The 19,026-nt window shown below is 41.5% G+C and overlaps 1 protein-coding gene across 1 annotated transcript in view; it reads left to right on the top strand.

The window, feature by feature from the left end:
- The window catches only part of ush2a (Usher syndrome 2A (autosomal recessive, mild)), a 239,018-nt gene that overhangs the window by 158,655 nt on the left and 61,337 nt on the right, over positions 1-19,026 (top strand). The window contains 8 exon segments of the mRNA XM_038701698.1: positions 938-1,093; positions 1,665-1,828; positions 2,017-2,226; positions 4,056-4,258; positions 4,358-4,470; positions 5,927-6,155; positions 7,348-7,516; positions 7,637-7,858. Coding sequence (XP_038557626.1) covers positions 938-1,093; positions 1,665-1,828; positions 2,017-2,226; positions 4,056-4,258; positions 4,358-4,470; positions 5,927-6,155; positions 7,348-7,516; positions 7,637-7,858 — 1,466 coding nt within the window.

The following is a 19,026-nucleotide window of genomic DNA, read 5'->3' as shown; positions in this document are numbered from 1 at the left end:
TGACTTTCTGATGGCTGTAGGAATTTAACCAAGTGAAAGAAAAGTAAGAAAATTAAAGTATATTATAGTTCTGTACAAGCAAATATGCATCCAAAATCCAATACTAGTTATGAAGAGTTGATATGTGTGGATCCCAGTGTGTCTAACCATCATAGCTTAACATCATTTGAATCTGCCCTGTGATTTCATTCATTAGCTGTAGCCCAAAGTCAGAAACCAGACGGCCAAGACTGAAATCTTTAGCATGTTGTTATTGAGAGACACATTCTGGAGATGTTCAATAGTTGATGTGAAAACTTAACCAAAAAAGCTGATAGGAACACGTTAACAAGCTGCTAACATGAGTGTCCTGGTAATGAACTAAGAGCTGTGCATTTTTTAATCAGTGTTTTCTCAGTCCTAATGCACATTCTGGTCCGTTTTGTTCTGTCCTGTTCTACTCTGTCGAAGATTAGGCCTAAAATAAAGGTCCATTTTCCTGGCAGGCGATTAAAATGCATGAGCCCGTGTCTCTGTTCTGCTCTGCTCAGCTCTGTGTGTTTGTCTAAGTGGGTTGGTTAAAAGGCGGCATTAAGCCCTTCTCTTCTGATTACAGCAGAAATTAGCATCACTGTGGGGAGAGGAAAACACAAACCCTGTAGAAAAAAACAACAGAGGGAGGGGCGTAGGGAGGGAGGGGTGAGATACGGTGAACGCAAAAGAATAGAGATGATGAAAAACAGCAGAAGAGGAGGAAATGAGCGATAAGGAGAAGGGTCAGTTAAAAATTGTGTGTGTAAGTGTGTGTCTGTATGTATGCATGTGTGTATTTCCATCTGGGTACAGTGTGTGTCTGTGTGCTCGTATTGATGCATTTGTGAACATGTGTTGTGTAATGCATTCCTAAACATCCAACCATGTGTGTGTGTGTTTTCTTTTATTCAAATTTCCCCTTCAGATACAAGTTGCTCAGACGTAAAACCCACCAGCCCCTGGCCATTGCCATGGTCCCCACAGTAACAGCCATGTCCCCTCCCCCCTCTGAAGATCTCCATCGCTGGCTCCATGTTTACTCCGGCACCAAATTGTTCTACCAAGATAAAGGCCTAAGCAGGTGAGATTACTGAAATGAGCTCTAGAGCAAACGCCGGCGCTGCAGCAAACCGTGTGTGCAGAGCCGATCGGCGAGCTGCCGCTGATGCCGATCTTTTAATACCGCTCAAAGATACATTAAGCAAATATCCCAAAGAATTAAATTGTTTTTCACACAGCGTCCCCTAATCTCAGTTTGGCACTTGGTGGAAGCAGTTTGTTTTTTTCCCCCTCTATGCTTGCTAAACGGCTCTGGGTGTACACTTTTCGGGTTTGTGTCTCTACTGTGCTTTATTCAAGTAGTAAACTGACTAACTTTTAAATGTGTCAGCACGTTTGATGTCCTAGAAAGTACTTTGCATTTGTTTAAAAGAAGTCACCATATTGGCAAAACCAACTTTAGAGTGAACAGCTAGATAAAGGTAGATATGACTGTTTAAATCGGTACTTACACAAGGACCATGTTTATATTCGCATTTGTTGTTTTTTCTTTTGAATGATTGATAGAAGAAACTACTAATCTTTTAACTCACAAGGAAGGTAAAACATAGTGTGACCCTCTTATCAAAAACAGCAATATTTTCTCTCAACAGATTCACCTGTTACCAGTACCAGTTAGTGGTACATAATGACGTGGGCTATTCCTTAGGAGACATCGTTACCGCAGTGACAATGGCTGGGGTTCCCCACCACCCTCCGTCTCTGTCTGCCCATGCTATCAATCACACTGCTGTACAGGTCAACTGGACACAACCCTGTAAGATTACCCCCTCTCTTATACACTCTCAAACACACACAGTCTGCCCAGCAAATGATTTCATGTCCATATACTCTATGAAGATTGTTCTGGACTTGAATATTACCAAACATGAAAATAGAAACTCAACATGATGATTTTTCAACTGCTCCTTCACTCTTCTCCCTCTCTCTTCATGTCTTTCTCAGCTTTGCAAGACCTACAGGGAGATGTGGAATCTTACTTTCTGACAATAGAGACTACACAGTCAAGTCAAGTCTTTGCTTTCTCCCCTGAGGTCATCTCCACAGTGATAAGTGAACTTTGGCCAAGCACCACATATCTGGTGTCATTACAGGTGTCCAACGGAGCACATAATACAACTAAGGCAATAGTTAACGTCACCACAGAGGATGGAGGTATGTGCCTATGTTTATATATATTATATTTTTATTTTTGGCCAAGAATTGATCTTGGTTGGTCTTCTTACTTTGGATACAGTATATGTGTGAGGGTGTTAAAGTAATATGTATATAAGAATGTTTCACGTACAATACGTAAATGTAATACAGAGGTGCCTGTGTTAATGTGCATTTCTCTGCAACTTTGTGCTACACAGAAGATGTTAAACATGTCATGTAGTGAGGCATGAAATCAATACAAACTGTGTGTGTGTGTAAGGCAGATTTAAGGTGTTATGAAATGCTTGTTGGCACAACACGCAGACAAACATGCAAACTGCACACACAGCCATACACATAAGCTGTGTTCTACCTGTCAAACAAGACAGCGAACATGGCAACCCCCATGTCTTATGCAGGCTATAATTACTATACTTAACAATACAGTTACAATACATCACAAAGTTTTTCAAAAGTTACATTAGATATTCTATAATTCTACGGGGAGGAATCTATGCTAATATAAGTGAAATCGTATGTTTCTTACGTTGAAAGGTTTCATCAAAATATGCAATAACGTCTTTATGATACACCTCTCCTCCCATGAGACTCTTTATAATAACGTAAAATCTGGAGCTTTGAGAGAGTATATTAAGTAGAATATGAGCAAAGTATATCAGTTCTTGGATCTACAGGTATTTTCCTTTTCAGGAAATATCAGGTATTTTCCTTTTCAGCTTTTACTGTCTTTAGCTATGAATTGCACAGGCTATCCATCTGTCATCACAACTTTTCTCTCCATTTCCCTCTCCAACTCTCAGCCCAGTCTCTCGCGATTTAAGGGTTATCTCACTATGTGATCATACATCAGAGGCTCACTCTGTCTGTTGTTTTCTTTATGTCCCTACCTTTTTCCTTAATCCCTCTTTCTGACATCTCTCTTCCTCTTTTTCTCCCTCAAAGTTTGTTCTTTTTTCAGTATAATCATATGTCAGAGGCCTCTCTCTTTCTCTCTAATCTGAGCAGTATAATAAAAAGTGCATTAAAAACATTAGAAAATCATTAGGTGCTAAAGGCAAAGCACGCCTCGTTTAACTGAGAGGGCTCTGGAGGTAATTTCATTATTTTACAGCCATAAGAGTGCACACACACACACACACACACACACACACACACACACACACACACCAAGGCCAAATATATTTTAACTAATGCAGCTCAACCCTACCAACCATCCTAACATGGCCTGCAATCTATAGGGCAATGCTAACATCAGGACTAATTGGCAAGGAAAATGTGTCTGTGTGTGTATGAGTGAAAGAGTGTCAGTGTGCAGTATTCCGTTGATAATGCTATCCTGCAGTAAATGAAATGTAGAGCAGTAGGTTGGGTTTAGGTAAGTGCATTGGCAGCAAATGAATTGGGTTAACTTATTTTAGCTGAGTGCATTTTCACTTAAAATAATAGATGGAGTCTGTATGATTACCTCTCTCACACATCTCTCATATCCTCTTCCTCTGCGTTTGGTTCTCATTCTCCATTTTCTACTCACAACTTGACCTCCATTGTCATTTGAAGAAACGTTAAATTAACAATATTCTATGTTCTCCTCCCACTCTTTGACTTTTTAATGCTCATGGTCTATAGATCTTCTTCTTTATCTTTATCTTGTCCTCTGTTTGTAAAATTTACCATGTCCTTCACAGTCTCTGTCATTCACTCCTTCATTTTGCCTGTATTTGTAACTCATTTCCTTTAGGTTACTATGCTATATTAATCACTATAGAACATTTTGTTATTCTTATGATACTGTTTTGGGTCTCGACTCTCACATGTGCTATCCTCAGAGCCAGACGGGATGTCCGCCCCAGAGGTGGTTCTAGTTAACAGCAGCACAGTACGTGTGCTCTGGTTCCCTCCTCTAAGGCCCAATGGAGCAGTTACTGGTTACTACATCTACGTTAATGACCGTCTTCATGGCAGTGTAGACAACAGCTCAGGGTCCTACATGCTGGGTGACCTGCTGCCTTTTACTGTCTACAGCGTACAGGTACACACACAAAGAAAAGCACACACACACACGCACACACATACCCGCAAACATATGCATTATATTTTTCCCTGCTGTATTTGTTTTTTGTATCTTCAGGTGGAGGTGTGTACTGTGTATGCATGTGTGCGGAGTAATGTTACTCAGACAACTACTGTGGAGGACCTGCCTGCCGACCTGGCCGCGCCACACTCACAAGTTATCAGTCCCAGGTAATACAGAGATGTACCGCAAATATTTTTTTTAGTTTTTCTTCTAACTTTCTGCATGTTTTCTGAATATATCTGAAAGTGGTCATATTATGCAAATTTTCAGCTGTAATTTTATTTAGGGGTTGTACCAGAACAGGTTTACATGGTTTAATTTTCAAAAAACAATTATTTTTTTGTCAGACTGGTTATTGCTGCAGCACCTCTTTTAAACCTGTGGTTTGAGCGCACCGTTTTAGCTGTGGAGTGAGGCATGTCACTTCTGTTTGATTTGTTGGGAGTTGGACATGCACAGTACCTAGTTAAGGACTACTAGCCAATCAGGAGCAGAGTAGGGCGGGTCCTGACAAACCGGTAAACACGGCTTCGGTTCAGCTGTACATGTTCCTGAACCAGTTTAGCAACCTAGACTGAAGAAAGAGTTTCAGAGTGGAAGTTATTTATTTGTAACAAATTTATGTTTCATACTCATACTAACATTTTTTACTGTGCACTGTCTCAAATCACAGTAACAACTTTGTGTCCATTGACTGCCTGGAGGGTATCCAACGTTCGGTAGGAAGGGTGGGGGTGAGGGGAGGCAGCAGGGGGACGTCTTGTCACTGTGTGCTGCAGCTCAGTATGTTTCTCCACCAGTGTTTTTGAGGGCGAGCCTGACTAACCACTAGGCGAGCATTATGACATGTGTTGCAAAGTGACGCAGATAGGTTACAGAAGTAAAGGCTGGACTACAATCAAGCTGTTTTCAGGCAGTTCAGAATAGTCTTTTCTGTGGGAGATGGTAAATCCCTACGGTGTGGACTTCAGGCCTTCAACCTATTACATGCACAAAAAAGATGTAAAAGTCAATAAAGAAACGGGCAAAAAATAGTGTGAGTGTTGCCATTTAAGTGTTGGTTCATGAAACTTTAGATTTAGTGTTTTCAGTATAAATGTTTATCGGCTATACAGAATACAGTATTCAGTAATAATTACGATAAACCATGTTAAAGTAATGTAAACATATTACCTCAAATTTTATTTGTTTCCCATATATGACTTTAAACTGACATTTTATTTATAGTTAGTTAAATTTAATGATGCTGTAATCTATCTGCTTCTTGCTTTTGACCTAAATTGCGATGTTGCAAATCTTACAGTTGCAGAGGAAGTGGTGATTTGTGGCTTGTTTTCTGTCTAGGAGACTGTGAAAGTTGTAACTCTGTGTGTTACTACACAGGTCTTTCCCCTGCCAAAGATGTCAGAGATAAAAAAGAGGAAAATCAATAGTGAGAAGTGTATAAAGATACACACACCCTGACACTGTAACTCAACTTTGTCAGCCATTAACCATGCATGAATGCATTTGTGTGTGTGTGTTTGGATTTTTCGTGTGCATTCTGGTAGTGTGAAAGGAGTGTGAAGAAGAACATACCCCCATGTCTCGTTCTCTCCTTGTCTTGGTCTCTCTCCCTGTCAGGACAGTGAGGTTGGAATGGTCCCGTCCAGGCAGACCCAGTGGGATCATGCTGGGCTATGAGGTCTTAAGACGAACCCTGAGGTCATGTGCCATTGGGTCAACAGGGCTCTCATCCTCTGTGGGAGAAGAGTCAGGGGGTGCAGGTGCCGTAAAGTTCAGATGTTCCTACCTGCAGTGTCCTGCTGGTCATGGTGTGTGTGGGATGTCCTGCTTCCCTCCTGACATTCAGGTGATTATGTTCTGGTCATTTGATACTTTTTTGGTTTCTCATTTTGTTCTGTATGAGGTGGAGCTGTGAAATAATATTTCATCCAGTTGTTTGTTGATCATTCATCACATGCATTTTGCATTGACTTTGACACTACTGCGGACAGACAGAACAAAACTCACAGGCCAAAACAATATATATATATAATATTGATTGTTCTAGTGGGGGAATGCATTTTTCATTTTCTGTCAAGTCAAGAGTATTACTTTGAACAGCACACACTTGTATATGCCTCATCTAATAATGCTGTGTTAGATACAGTGTATATTAAAATACTGATAGGGTTTTGAAAAGACAGACTTAACACATGATGATTATGGTTATATTGGGAATAGTGCATTTTGGGGGGATGGGTGAGGGGTAATATTTCTCCTCTCTTCTGCTCTGCCCTTCCCTTTTCACCTGAATGCAAGAGCCTCTTTTGACTAGAACTCGTCATAAGTGATCATTAAAACCACAACTAACAAAACAACAGCAAAAGAAATGTGTAAAACAAGTCCAGAGTCTTTGCTTTGGCTGCTCATCTGAAGTGGAGAATACACTGTTGCTGTGTACTCCCTCAGGATATTACTCACCAGACCTTAGATGCACAAACACACGCTCAAGCATAAAAAGAAACATAGAGACCCACAGACAAATATACACTCTCACATTTCCTCTTCTGTGCACACGCTATTCATCCTCTCAGTGATTAATTTCTCTAAACAGATTAACTTGTCATCTGCATTCACTTCCATCCTTGTGTCATTGAATGCCAGCCAAGTTGGCACAGTGAAACCCGCCATACTGTACATTTACCCCCACAGCACCCAATGGCACAAACAATAACCACATTTAAACTCACACATACAAAGACATACACAGACACACCTTGTGAAATATTACACCAACTTTGCATTTGAATTCATCAAAATCACATCATTCCTGAATAACACCGCTGTACCTTGTTTCTACTATTGTCTACTTTTGTGGGGAGTGTTGGCCTGCATAGAACCATTCCCCTTAACAAGCAAATGGCCTCCTCTTTAGCGCATACATAGTATCATACTTTCAATACACATAAAACTGTGACCGTGTTTGTGCAAATTTTGTTTTCATACCTGTTTGTGTGTGTGTGTGTGTGTGTGTGTGTGTACAACTGTATATACACCAGGTTTGCTGCAATGGAGTATTGTACTCTAAGAAACCACATCATCATTGCTGTGAGGGCAGTTACCCGAGTTTGAGTGATTCCCCCAATCCAGTCTGCTGCAATGGCAAACTGCACCCTTCACTCCCTGACCACCGGTGCTGTGGAGGATACTATGTTCATGTAAAGACCAGTGAGTTTCATATCACTTCACATGTTTACACTCACATGGGGTTTGCTCTTTTCTACTTGATTGAGTCTACTCTTTTCCATGTTGTTCAAGTGTTTCCTTCATCTGCCCTTGTCTTTGTAGATGAAAACTGCTGTCCTGACCACTCACAGGCCCGGGTCTCAGTGGGGCTGGGTGACAGCTGCTGTGGGGGGGTTCCTTACTCCATGAAAGGCGGCCAGCTCTGCTGTAGTGGGAGCCTACATGATGGCTATGGGGTCCAATGCTGTGGTGGCCAGATTGTAGATAATACACTGGTGTGCTGCGGGGGTGCTGAAAGGGGGGAAGTGCATACATATGCCCCAGGTGAGTGAAGTAAACACACAGATACAAACATAAACATCCAGTGTTGTTAGACTATTTTCATATTTCGATAAGAGGGAGAAAATGAAGGATTCTATGCTGAATTAAGTGGAAGCACACTGGCTGAAATTTGACAGGCTGCTGAACTTTCTGGATAGGGAAATCCTGTCTTGTTAAATCCAATCAACAAAAAGGCCCTTAGTTCAGAAAACTAGTTACTCTGCCCCAAAAAGGATCTTAATGTTTAGGGTGCAGAGAGAGTGAGGGAAAAGATAGAAAACGATAGGAGAAGAGAGTAAAGCAAAGAGGGTTGACACATGGTGCAGGTACGTGGGGTCGTTTCCCTTTCTTCCTTTCCCGCAGTGTCCCAAAGCACCCGGATACCATGGCACAGATGGGACAGTGCGTGTGTGTGTATGTGTGGGTGTATGTGTGTGTCATTAGACATCTTTGTCATGGCAGATGATGATGAAACACACTCGGGATGGCACCGTTGAGGGCACTGCCAAACACACAGCAGGACAAATACACACTCATTCTCTCTCCTTCACACAAACTCGTACACACACTGTCACACAAATAGACATATTACATGCACCCACACATACACACAAACACACACACAGAGTCAACAGGGTGCCCTCGGCAGGGTTCGCTTAGTGTTGAGTGCCAGAGACCGACACGTGGACTCTATTCATCACACATAAACAATGGCCCATATGGACAGACCTATAGTACTCCATTAGCCTATCCACAAACACAAAGACACACACACAAGATCTCTACCCACACAGAAATACTGACAAAAAAAGCTCATAGAAAGCAAGTCAGCAGAAAAATGATGCTTTTATTTGAAATATGTTTTGGTTTCCTGGCTGTTATTGTTTATTACTCTCTATTACTAAAAAGCCCTGTTTTCAAGACTTGTTGAATTTTCACGCTTAAACACTAATCAGAGCAATACTTTGTTTTGACGTGTGATTTTTAAGGTATTCTACTACATCGTTACTCGTTTCGTCTCATCTGTTTCATTTTCTTTTCCACTAAATCCTCTTTTCTTATCCAACTGAGCAGGCTATATGGTCATCCTTCATATTGAGGTGGCCTCCCAAGGAGTGCATATGCTCTCCTCCTCCTCCTCTTCCTCTCTGTTATTTAATTCACATCTCCTCCTCTGCTTTCTCATCTTGTTTGTTACTTTTTCTGAACTTGTTTCCCTGCTTCCTCTGGCCTCTTACTCCTCCTCTCTTCTCCCACCACCTTTTCTTCCTCCCCTTCTCCTCATTCTACTCTTCCCCCTCCCTTTCTTTATGTGCCCCCTTCCCATCCACTCATCAGTCATTAGCGTTAGCTTCCCCATTGAGAACATATGGTATGATGGATCATAGGGCTAGCGGCGCTAGCAAGGCTAAGGGCCATTTGCCGGGTGCATTGCACTGTCGGGGAGCCCTGGGGCCAGCTATGCAACCTCGACCCCACACGTCTGTTTCAAGACACTCACGCTTACACACCCAACATGCGCACAGCAACACCTATTATAGGATAGGCTACTTAACCTTGGCACCACTCACTCTCATTGCTGCCTCTCGCCATGTCTGGGGTTTTGTATTTTTAATGATATAGTGAGAGACAGATTTGTTAAAGAAAGAAAAATGCAAGCAAGAGAAGACTACTGATACAATTAAAAAAAAAATAGTGTACCTATAAAGAAGTTACATTGTAAAATGAATACAAAAAAGTGAGAGAAAGAAATAGGGAGAAAAGTTTATGACATACAGCAGAAGACATTTGAATAAAATGTTTATTGTAAGAAAGAATGCAAAAAGACAGAATGAAAAAAGGAAAATGATAAAGGAAAATGCAAAAAATGTGAGTGAAAGAAAAAAAGAGGAGAGAACAGAAGAGTGGTGAAGAGCTAGATGGAGCAGATTAAAGGAGGAGTGAAGGGTATCCCATTGTGCCCAGCTGATAGACTAGGTTAGGCTGATGTGATTATGGGGTCCCTGAAGTGCGATCTATCACACATTACCGTCCACACTGTCAACAACCATACACACACACTGCAGGGGAACAGCAATGCCAGGAGACAGCCGTCTGGCAACAGATACACGTACCGGCTTGCGTGCACATGTGCACACGTAGGTATACACACACAAACACAACAACCACACACACTCACAAGAAAACGTGCATGTGTATATACACAAAATTGCTCATACAAAAATATGCAACACAAAGTTGCATGAGCGCTTTCTCTCTCTGTCACACACACAAACACACACAAGCCTGGCCTATTTGAAAAAAAAAGTGTAGAATCAAAACTTTACCTCACCCAACCTGTATCAAAGAAACACAAGAAATAAACACAAAGCTGAGCCAATGGACAGAGTTCTTCCAAATATTTCTTTGGGTTCTTGGATTCAAAACTTGAGCAATAAGTTGTCATTGTTCTCCCTCAATAAGCTTGTGACATTCCTTTCCACCCACCCATCTATGTACCTACTCATCCTGATCATCTGGCATGTTTTAAGGATATTTGTGATTACTTGATGAAGACTTTTAAGGTTGGAAGAGTCATTCTATACCAAGAGAAAGCACAGTTTTTCCTAATAGTGCAAATGTCTATCAGGATTTACTTATGGCTTGTGCACACTACACGACTTTCAGCGTCAGCCGATGGCTGTGCCATTCACACTACACAACTTGTCGTCTTGTGACGGGAGTCTTGAAGTCGTTGTGGCGTTCACACTACGTGACTGATCGGGGACAGGGGGTCACACACTACACGAGCTTACAGCGGCTGTGTCACCCGACGCTGGTCTCCAAACCACGTTTTGTCAAGAAAGCTCACGTGAAATGACGCAAACCTTCACACAAAACAGCTGTTGTTTGTTATTATAACGACAACAATTATAAAGACAAACAATATGGCTGAAAGAATGGATTAGCACAAGCAGGTAGTAGGGGTTGTCTGAGCTACAGAGAGAGCTGGAGGTGAGTAAAAAGTGTTTTGTTGTGAAAAAGTAGCTGCCTGCTCTCATTGGCTGGTTGTGGATGTCGAGTCGGCTGACTCTTCCAGATATTTGGCATGCTAGATACCTGGCAGACGTCGGCGATGTGTCAGAAATGTGTTGGGAAGCCATTTTGATGCGTTGTTCACACATAACGACTGGCGACCGCCGATTGACCGCTGATTTACGCCCGATCTCAGCCTCCGAGCTTGCTGAGCAGCAAATCAAGCTAAAAATCATATAGTGTGTAGGCTTAAGTCTACTCTGCATCACGGTGGTCCAGTGGATAGCACTGTGGCCTCACAGCAAGAAGGTTGTGGGTTCAATCCTCAGTCATCCCGGCCTTTCTGCGTGGTTTTCCTTCGGGTGCTCCGGTTTCCCCCACCATCAAAAACATGTTGCAGTTTACCAGGCACTGATCTGGAGCTGGTCCCTGGGCGCTGCACAGTGGCTGCCCACTGGTCCCTTGAGGGATGGGTTAAATGCAGAGAATGAATTTCGCTACATGTATGTGACAATAAAGTATCTTCTTCTTCTACCGTTTAGCTGTAGAAACCTACTTATTCGATGAGGTTTCTTTTTTTTATATGCTTTTTAGTTTATGTCTTTGGATTTACAGCTGCTGTGAGCAGGATTTGTGATTTCTAGGGCTGACCAAGATTAGTCGAAGATACGATGCTGCGAAGCTACAAAGCTTTGCTGCAAAATGAGGATCATGACATTTTGCCGATATGGGGGATCTCAACGCCTGATTTTTCACCCTAACTACCAGTTCTCCCAATAAGTTTATATACAGCCTATTGCAATATACATTTCAACATATAATGCTGTAAATAAAAATGAGAAAAGAATCTAAGCTTTTAATAAATGTTTTTAAGGCGCATGAATAAATCCAGAATTGTAACCCTAACCCTCAAGGTAGGGGGCATCAGTGCGCATGTGTAGGCGTAGTGTGTATGTGTGTGAGTGTGTAGTGGCAGAAGAGGAACTTGCTGTAGAGATGGAGCCTAAACTTCACCGCTGTTGTGCAGAGTTGTCCGTACCTCGCGGGACATTCGGCCACATGCATACTGTGTGGCCAACATGCACGAAATGCATGCGGCCGAATGTCATAACTCTGCATTTGACTATGTAAATCCTTAGTCTGGGACAGCCCTAGTGATTGACTAGTGATGACTTGGGCACTCCCCAGTGGTAATATCAAAATGGATGGACAGCCATGAACACCATTTCATCATTTCTAGAAATCTAGCTGTGTTTACTGGGTTTCTTTAAATCCTTTACTCTGTCGTCATAAATTTTAATCAGAAACAGCTACAGCAGCACCTTACATAAGTGCTCTTTTTCAAGTCAATTTACAAGCCTCACTACCTTAATTGTGTATATGTTCCTTTCTACATATGTCTTTATTCTAATTTACCTGGTCAGGTAAAACTAATATGCCTTCTTAAATGGCAGACCTAGCTTCTGCTCTGGCCAGTTTTAGTCGTTGGCGTATTATCGAGATGGTCTATAATCCTTTCCTCAACATTTCCTAGTTGTTATACAACAACACAAAGTGTCCATGCTAAATCCCTGCCTTCCAAATCTGCCAGTTTGTTTAAACAGCTTTCATTTCACTTTCAAGTAGATTAAATACTGTTTATTTTTGGACGAGAGTGCCTCTGTTGTCTTGCAGCATTTCCTCCAGTGTCGCAGGTTCTAGACCAACTTTTAAGCTCTTCATTTGCTCCTCTTTTCTTCTCTCTCTGAATTTGTAAGTAAGATGTTTAGCTAAGTCTTAGGTGAGATTAGATGGTGTTTAAAGGAACGTGTGTTGTGTCTTTGGCCTCCCGTTGCTCCCTGACTCTCGTTAAGTCCCCTGCCTAACTGTGCGCGCTCCAGTAATCATTTCCCCTTCACACTTTTTCTTTATAGCATACAGTTCTTTAACTCTTCCATCTGCCCTTCAACCCCGTCTTCCCCATCTCTCACTGTGGGTGCTACCATAAATGCCCTCCCCACCTCACTTTTTCTTAAACTAAGCGAATCTAACAAAAATGTATGCGTTTCTTTAACTCCTTCCCTTACTCCCTCCCTCTGTCCCAGCCCAGCAGGCCCCATCCAAACGTTCAAGGACAAATCTGAATATCCCTTTTCACCGTTTAAGTGTTAAAAGCCTGCCGGTGCCGGGGTGTTATCTTAACGCGCCTTGCCGTGCCATCATCAGAGCGCGTGATGAAAATGGCTGTGATGATGCTAAAAGAAAAAAAGAGGAGGGGGAGAAAAAGTAATAATCAAATATGTTTTTCAAGGGCACAGTGACCATTTGCTGGAGGGAAATTATCCCAGTAGTTAAGCTAGCTCACTCTGAGCCTGGCGGAGTTGTGAGAGTGGATGCATTTATGTGTGGAAGTGTGTGCAAGCGTGCAAGTGTGCATGGTTTGTTACTTCAACTTGGTGCATGTATGCTTCACTTTCTGGATGCAGCTGTCTGTTTCTGTATACGTATCTGAATGTGTTTACATTTTCACATGTTTCTTTATGCATCCATCACATATCTTTTCATTGTTTCTGCCAAAAGATTCTCATCAGTTTCTGAGTGTGTATGTCTCTCTGTTTGTTTGTTTGTGTGTGTGTGTGTGTGTGTGTGTGTGTGTGTGTGTGTGTGTGTGTGTGTGTATCATTGCCAAAAGCCCCTCATCAATGATGGGTAGCAAATGGCCAACAGTAGTGCATTCCAAACAGCAGCGTCTGGCTGCTTTAGAAGATCGAGTACTCTCTGAACACAGGAAGACATTTCTCTCTCTGTTAATGTATTTATGATGATGGCTTTTCTATTAGGTTTACTTTAATGACTGGCAAGAATAGAACCAGAGGCTGGTGAGCACAGCGATGAGGACCGGCTGCTTTGTGTGTGTGTGTGTGTGTGTGTGTGTGTGTGTGTGCTTGCATTTTATTTCCCTTTGTGTTATTCTTGATGTTGTTACTGTTACACATAGTAGATTTATTAAAAGTAAAAAATTGAAAAACATAACTTCCTGGTATGGGCAATTATTCAAAATTCAGCAAATTGAGCTTGCATGCATGCACAAGAACACACACACACACACTCACAGCACATTTTTAGCAAGTGATTATAGGATGTAGCTGCAAATAATACCTGGATGAGATATTTCAGTTGTGCTACATACCTCTGGATAAACATTTTGTTTCAATTAAACTGTTATCCCTACACCACAGTTGCCATTGGTTTCATCTACCCATTATTCAACTCACAGGGCCGTGTCATGCCTCTGTTAAGGTTATATGACAGAGGTGCCCTTTACCTTTGCCCACAACCAAAATGATTTCGGATACATTGAACAGCCTTTGTGTTGAACCAGTTTAATTGGCTGGTGAAGATGTATTCCCAGGACCAGGGTTTTTTCTGGCTCAAAATGAGGGGGAGGTGGTATAATCTTGATCACGTACAACCACGTGCAAGTGTACCACACCTTGGACTGGCTCAAGTAAACACTTTTTACAAGCAATGTATTTTAAGAGTTCTAATAATTATATGATTGAAGAAAATTTCTATTAGTAAGTTAAAGCTGTTCAACATTAATGTTAAATACAACATAAAGGGCCAATGTGTTAATTTACACATTTGAGAAAAAGTTGTCAAATCAAACAACGGCAGGTCAGCTACAATGTCTCTGGCATGGTTGAGGGCAGAAATGGTGTAGGCAGAATGTATAAGGATTGGAGTGTCTGTGTCAGTCTGCCGTAAAATAAGTAGTGCTCATTTAATAATTTTAAATCTCTATGATGGTTAAAAATTGTACTGTCTGTAATTGACAAAAATGGTACTCTCACTGATTTTGGTGCAACCACGGTAGATTTCAAAATAGAGTAATTTATGTTCTTTGTTTTTAGTAAATGTTTCTCATTCACGTCATTCATTTTCCCCCCCATTTTATAGCTTTGTCATTTTTTTATCACTTCCCCCTTCTTCATCTCCGTCTCTCTCTCTGATGTCTCTTTCTGTCCCTCTCTCACAGACACTCGAACAGCTGCTTGCTGTGTCTCAGTTTTTAGTGAATCCCTGAAGAGTGGTGAAAATATACCTAGGCTCAGCACAGGCATTCACACACACACACACACTCAAGACACATACATGCAAAGATGCACGTACACACAAATGCACACAATGTCACACACATGCCCAGCTGGTAATGTTGTTGAGACAAAAAAAAATTTTTAAAAAAGAAGAATAAGAAGACGTCAGAAAGACACGAGGACAGCCAGTCAGCTGGGAAAAGAGTAGGTGTGTATGTGTGTGTGTCTTTGATTATTGTGTGCTTGCTTACCCAACATCCACATGTGTGTGTTCACAGGGGAACACTGTGCACTGTGTGAGAAAGTCAATCCACTGTGATTTCATCTCTCGACATGACATATAGTCTGGCCCCTCCGGAGCACAAAGTGTGTGCATGCATACGCGCACACACACACACACACACATCTTCCTGCAGTGAGTGAGTGAGTGTGTGTGTGTGTGTGTGTGTGTGTGTGTGTGTGTGTGTGTGTGTGTGTGTGTGTGTGTGTGTACTGGAGCCCAACCAATACTGGATTTTTAAAGCTGATACTATTTATTGAGCTGGTGTTGTTTTTTTAACATATGCAAAACAACAAACATGTATGATAAGGATCCCTTAGATTGAGTTGTGACCAAGAAATTGAGCAAGACTGGAAAGCACTGGAAATTAAATTACTGTCAGAAGAAACTATAAACAATAACTCACAACAAAATATATTTATATTAGTACTGAAAAAATCTAAACTATAATAAATATTAAACAAAGAAGCTTTTACAGTGTGGACAAGCCTGTATCATGAACTTAAAAAATATTTTTGATTGACTGATGACAGTCATCTTTATGTATGAATATATCACTCATTTGCTGGTGCTGGTTTGTTTCTAACAGAGCCAACCAACAATATTTATGTCAACAGATTAAACTCAAAAACACATTTTCAAACCATTCTTCATTTATTTTCTGCAATTTCCTGTAACTTAATGGCCAACATATATACCAATACCATAAGCTAAAATCATCAAAAGCATTATTTAATAAGTACATCAGCTTTTATGTGCTTGCTTCATCTTGAGTTTGTGTTTGTGTGTGCTGGTATGCATGAACACAATCTGTGTATGTGTGCACTTTCTCTGCACTTTGTGCCAAACCCCTTGTAATATATTCAGGTATTTAAAAGTGTTTGGTTTGTTTAAAGTTGTGGAGGGGTTTTGGTCTCCTAGAGAGCTCGGATAACCCTAATCCACAACACACATTTTTATCAGTAGTTCATTGGCAGGGCTAAATATTGACTTATCATTAAGTGGAATGACTGGAACCCTAATAATAATTCACGTTGTCTAAGCACCTTGTGTTGACGCAGCGCTCCCGACGCTATTAACGAATGTATGCAAATCCAACGTAAATCTGAAGATTAGGGCTGAAGCATTCTGCGATGCAGGAGAGAAAACAAGAGGTGTGTGATAAAATGTTGTCAACACATACACGCACATGCATCCACATGCACAAACACACACAGCTTATAAAGAGGAAGAGAAAATACGAGGTGTGTGTTTCAAAACGTTAACACAAATGAACAAGCATGTCACACACACCCATTCACAGATAACACTTGCAAAGACAGGGATTGGGTTTCTGCTGAATGGGTGATAATACAATAGTGAAGTTTAGCTGCAGAACAGCAAACAAACAATGTAGACCTATGAACTGTGGATGCAAAGACAGATAGAGAGAGCAGTAGTGAAAGGAAAAGGAGATGGAAACAAGAGTAAGATGCGAAGATGATGAGGAGAAAAGAGGACATGGTCATGGTCAAGAGAAATGGAGGAAGGATGAAGAGTATGATAGGAAAATAAGGCATTAAAGACAGAGAAGAAGAGGACATAAGATAAGAGAGCACCTGGAAAATTGGGGAGATATAGGTTGATATAGAAGTTAGGGATGTAGGGGGAAATATGATTAGAGAAATAACTGATGCAGAGTGGAGAAGAGGCAGGAGACAACTCCTGAACTTCAGGTCACAAGTGATAAAGGTGGTCAGAAAAAGCACAAGAGTGAATCAAGTTATGTAGAGAGCTTGAACAGAGCCATGTGGAACGATACATGGAAGGACAGTTGGATTGCTAAAATTGTGAGTCGTGGAGGGCCTGGTGTCCAGGTGGATGCGAGGAGTAGAGGTGAGGAGGACGAAGGATGAGTGGAAAGAAGCTATTTTGGAAAAGTGTTGAGCTGTTTATTTGCGCGTCATTGAAGCTGAAGTAAGGCGCTGGGGGAATTGGCCACCAAGCCCCTGCTCTGCAACAGCTGCCGCCGCTAAGTGAGTTACTAGCCGTCAGACTGCCTTTATGTCACACAATCACACACATACACACACACATGCATTTTCCTGTCACATGTTGCCTGTGATGGATGCGGTGAGGATATAATGCACTGCAACAGCACAGGAGAAAATATGTGCCATTCTCCACTTTTGGCCTTTAAGTGAAATGATTGCTTAAATTAACAGCATTTCATGTAGGTAAAGAGTGAACGCTGATTAGGTTGTTAAACAATAAGTTATTTATCACTCAACAACTAGCTGCAGCCCCATTAAAGGCCAAGATCATGATACAAAGCAATGACTTAGTGTTTAATGTCTGCTGTCAAATAAAATGGGCAACACAGCTGGGGGTAGATAGTGCCACAGATCAGCATGTCATGAGTTTATCGTCAATTTGCTAAATACCTCATGAAACTTAGATTATTTTAACTCTAAACTAAATAATTACAAAAGACAGAGGGGTTCTTATAATATTTCGGTCTGATTCAAAATGAGAAGCTTTAACTATTGGCCTCATTAAAATACGATTTATCCTTTTTCCACCAGCACAGTTATGATGTTTTAATCGTGCCGTGCCATGCTCATTTGTATTTCCAATGCATCCTCACAGCAGGGGGTTACTTTGCTGACTCATTGTTATAGCAGGACAACATTATAGCCCTAATCCATTGCAAGGCCGAAGCTTTATGCTCCCCGCCCTCGACTAAGCTAAGACGTCAAAGTAACCAGATTGGTTCAACTTGTGTTATTAGGAGGGCCACTGGAGAAAAAGCACCATGTTTACTCTCTACCTTCAGCTTCCATTAGTTTAGCTGTGTAAGAGCTGCTGCCACTTTTGTTTCAGCCTCATTTCCATGACATAACCTTAATCTAACACACACAGTGTTTTCTGAACTTCTCACCTATGTTATGGTATTGCTTTGTATGATTTAGGAAAACCAAGTTAGGTTAGTGTCCAGTTAGTGGGGCGGCACCCCAGTTGCTTAGGAGTTAAGACAAGCACAAGGAACCTCAACGTCTGGGGTTGGAATCTACTGTCACTACTGGTCATCATAGCGACAGTGAAATGACGTGCCAGAATTACTATTATTATTATTATTATCTGTTAATTGAACACTACAGTGTTTGAAAATACAGCACTACCAAGCACTGAGACTACTGCAACTACTTGGGGAGCCTTTGCACTCGATACAAGAAACATCATGACATTATTTTTGGAGCGCGCACCCTTGTGCTGGGGACACTGCGTCTAGCAGAAACCTAGCATTACAGTAGAGTTATAAATATAGCTTTTGCCATTGAACTAGAACAGGTGTTCTTAACCTTTGTGGCAGTCCGACCCCTTTCTGAAAATATTTCGCCCCCCCCGACTGGCAGTGAGCGTTCTGCGTGCTGTTTATACGAGCTGGTAAAAACGGCAACAGCGTGACGAGGCGCTGAGCGTTTTTTCCCGGTCGCGGAGAGTTGAAAAATTTGCCTTGCAACATTAAAAAACCGCAGCGCCTCGCTCTTTTCTAAATTCAACCAAAAAAGGCACTGCTGTGCGCCTCGCGTTTTCAAACCTGCAAAGCGCTTTCTGTCTGATTGGGGCCTGATTCTTCTTTGTCGTTTTATAGTGGTTGGCAGTACCGCCACCTACTGGATTAAACAGTGCAAAATATTTACAGTGTCCACCCAAAGTGATTTCATTCACAACTGTAGTCCGTCTAGTTATTTTTAAGTTATTTTATTCTATTTTTGTGTCTATGGCAGCATTCTGACAACCCCACTGGGACCAGGTCC

This window comes from Micropterus salmoides, unplaced genomic scaffold, assembly GCF_014851395.1.
Source record: "Micropterus salmoides isolate LMB-PRFRI ecotype aquatic unplaced genomic scaffold, ASM1485139v1 Ms_hic_scaffold_6, whole genome shotgun sequence".
Classification (NCBI taxonomy): domain Eukaryota; kingdom Metazoa; phylum Chordata; class Actinopteri; order Centrarchiformes; family Centrarchidae; genus Micropterus; species Micropterus salmoides.
Note: the sequence above shows the minus strand (reverse complement) of the source record. Positions and strands in the feature narration are given on the sequence as shown.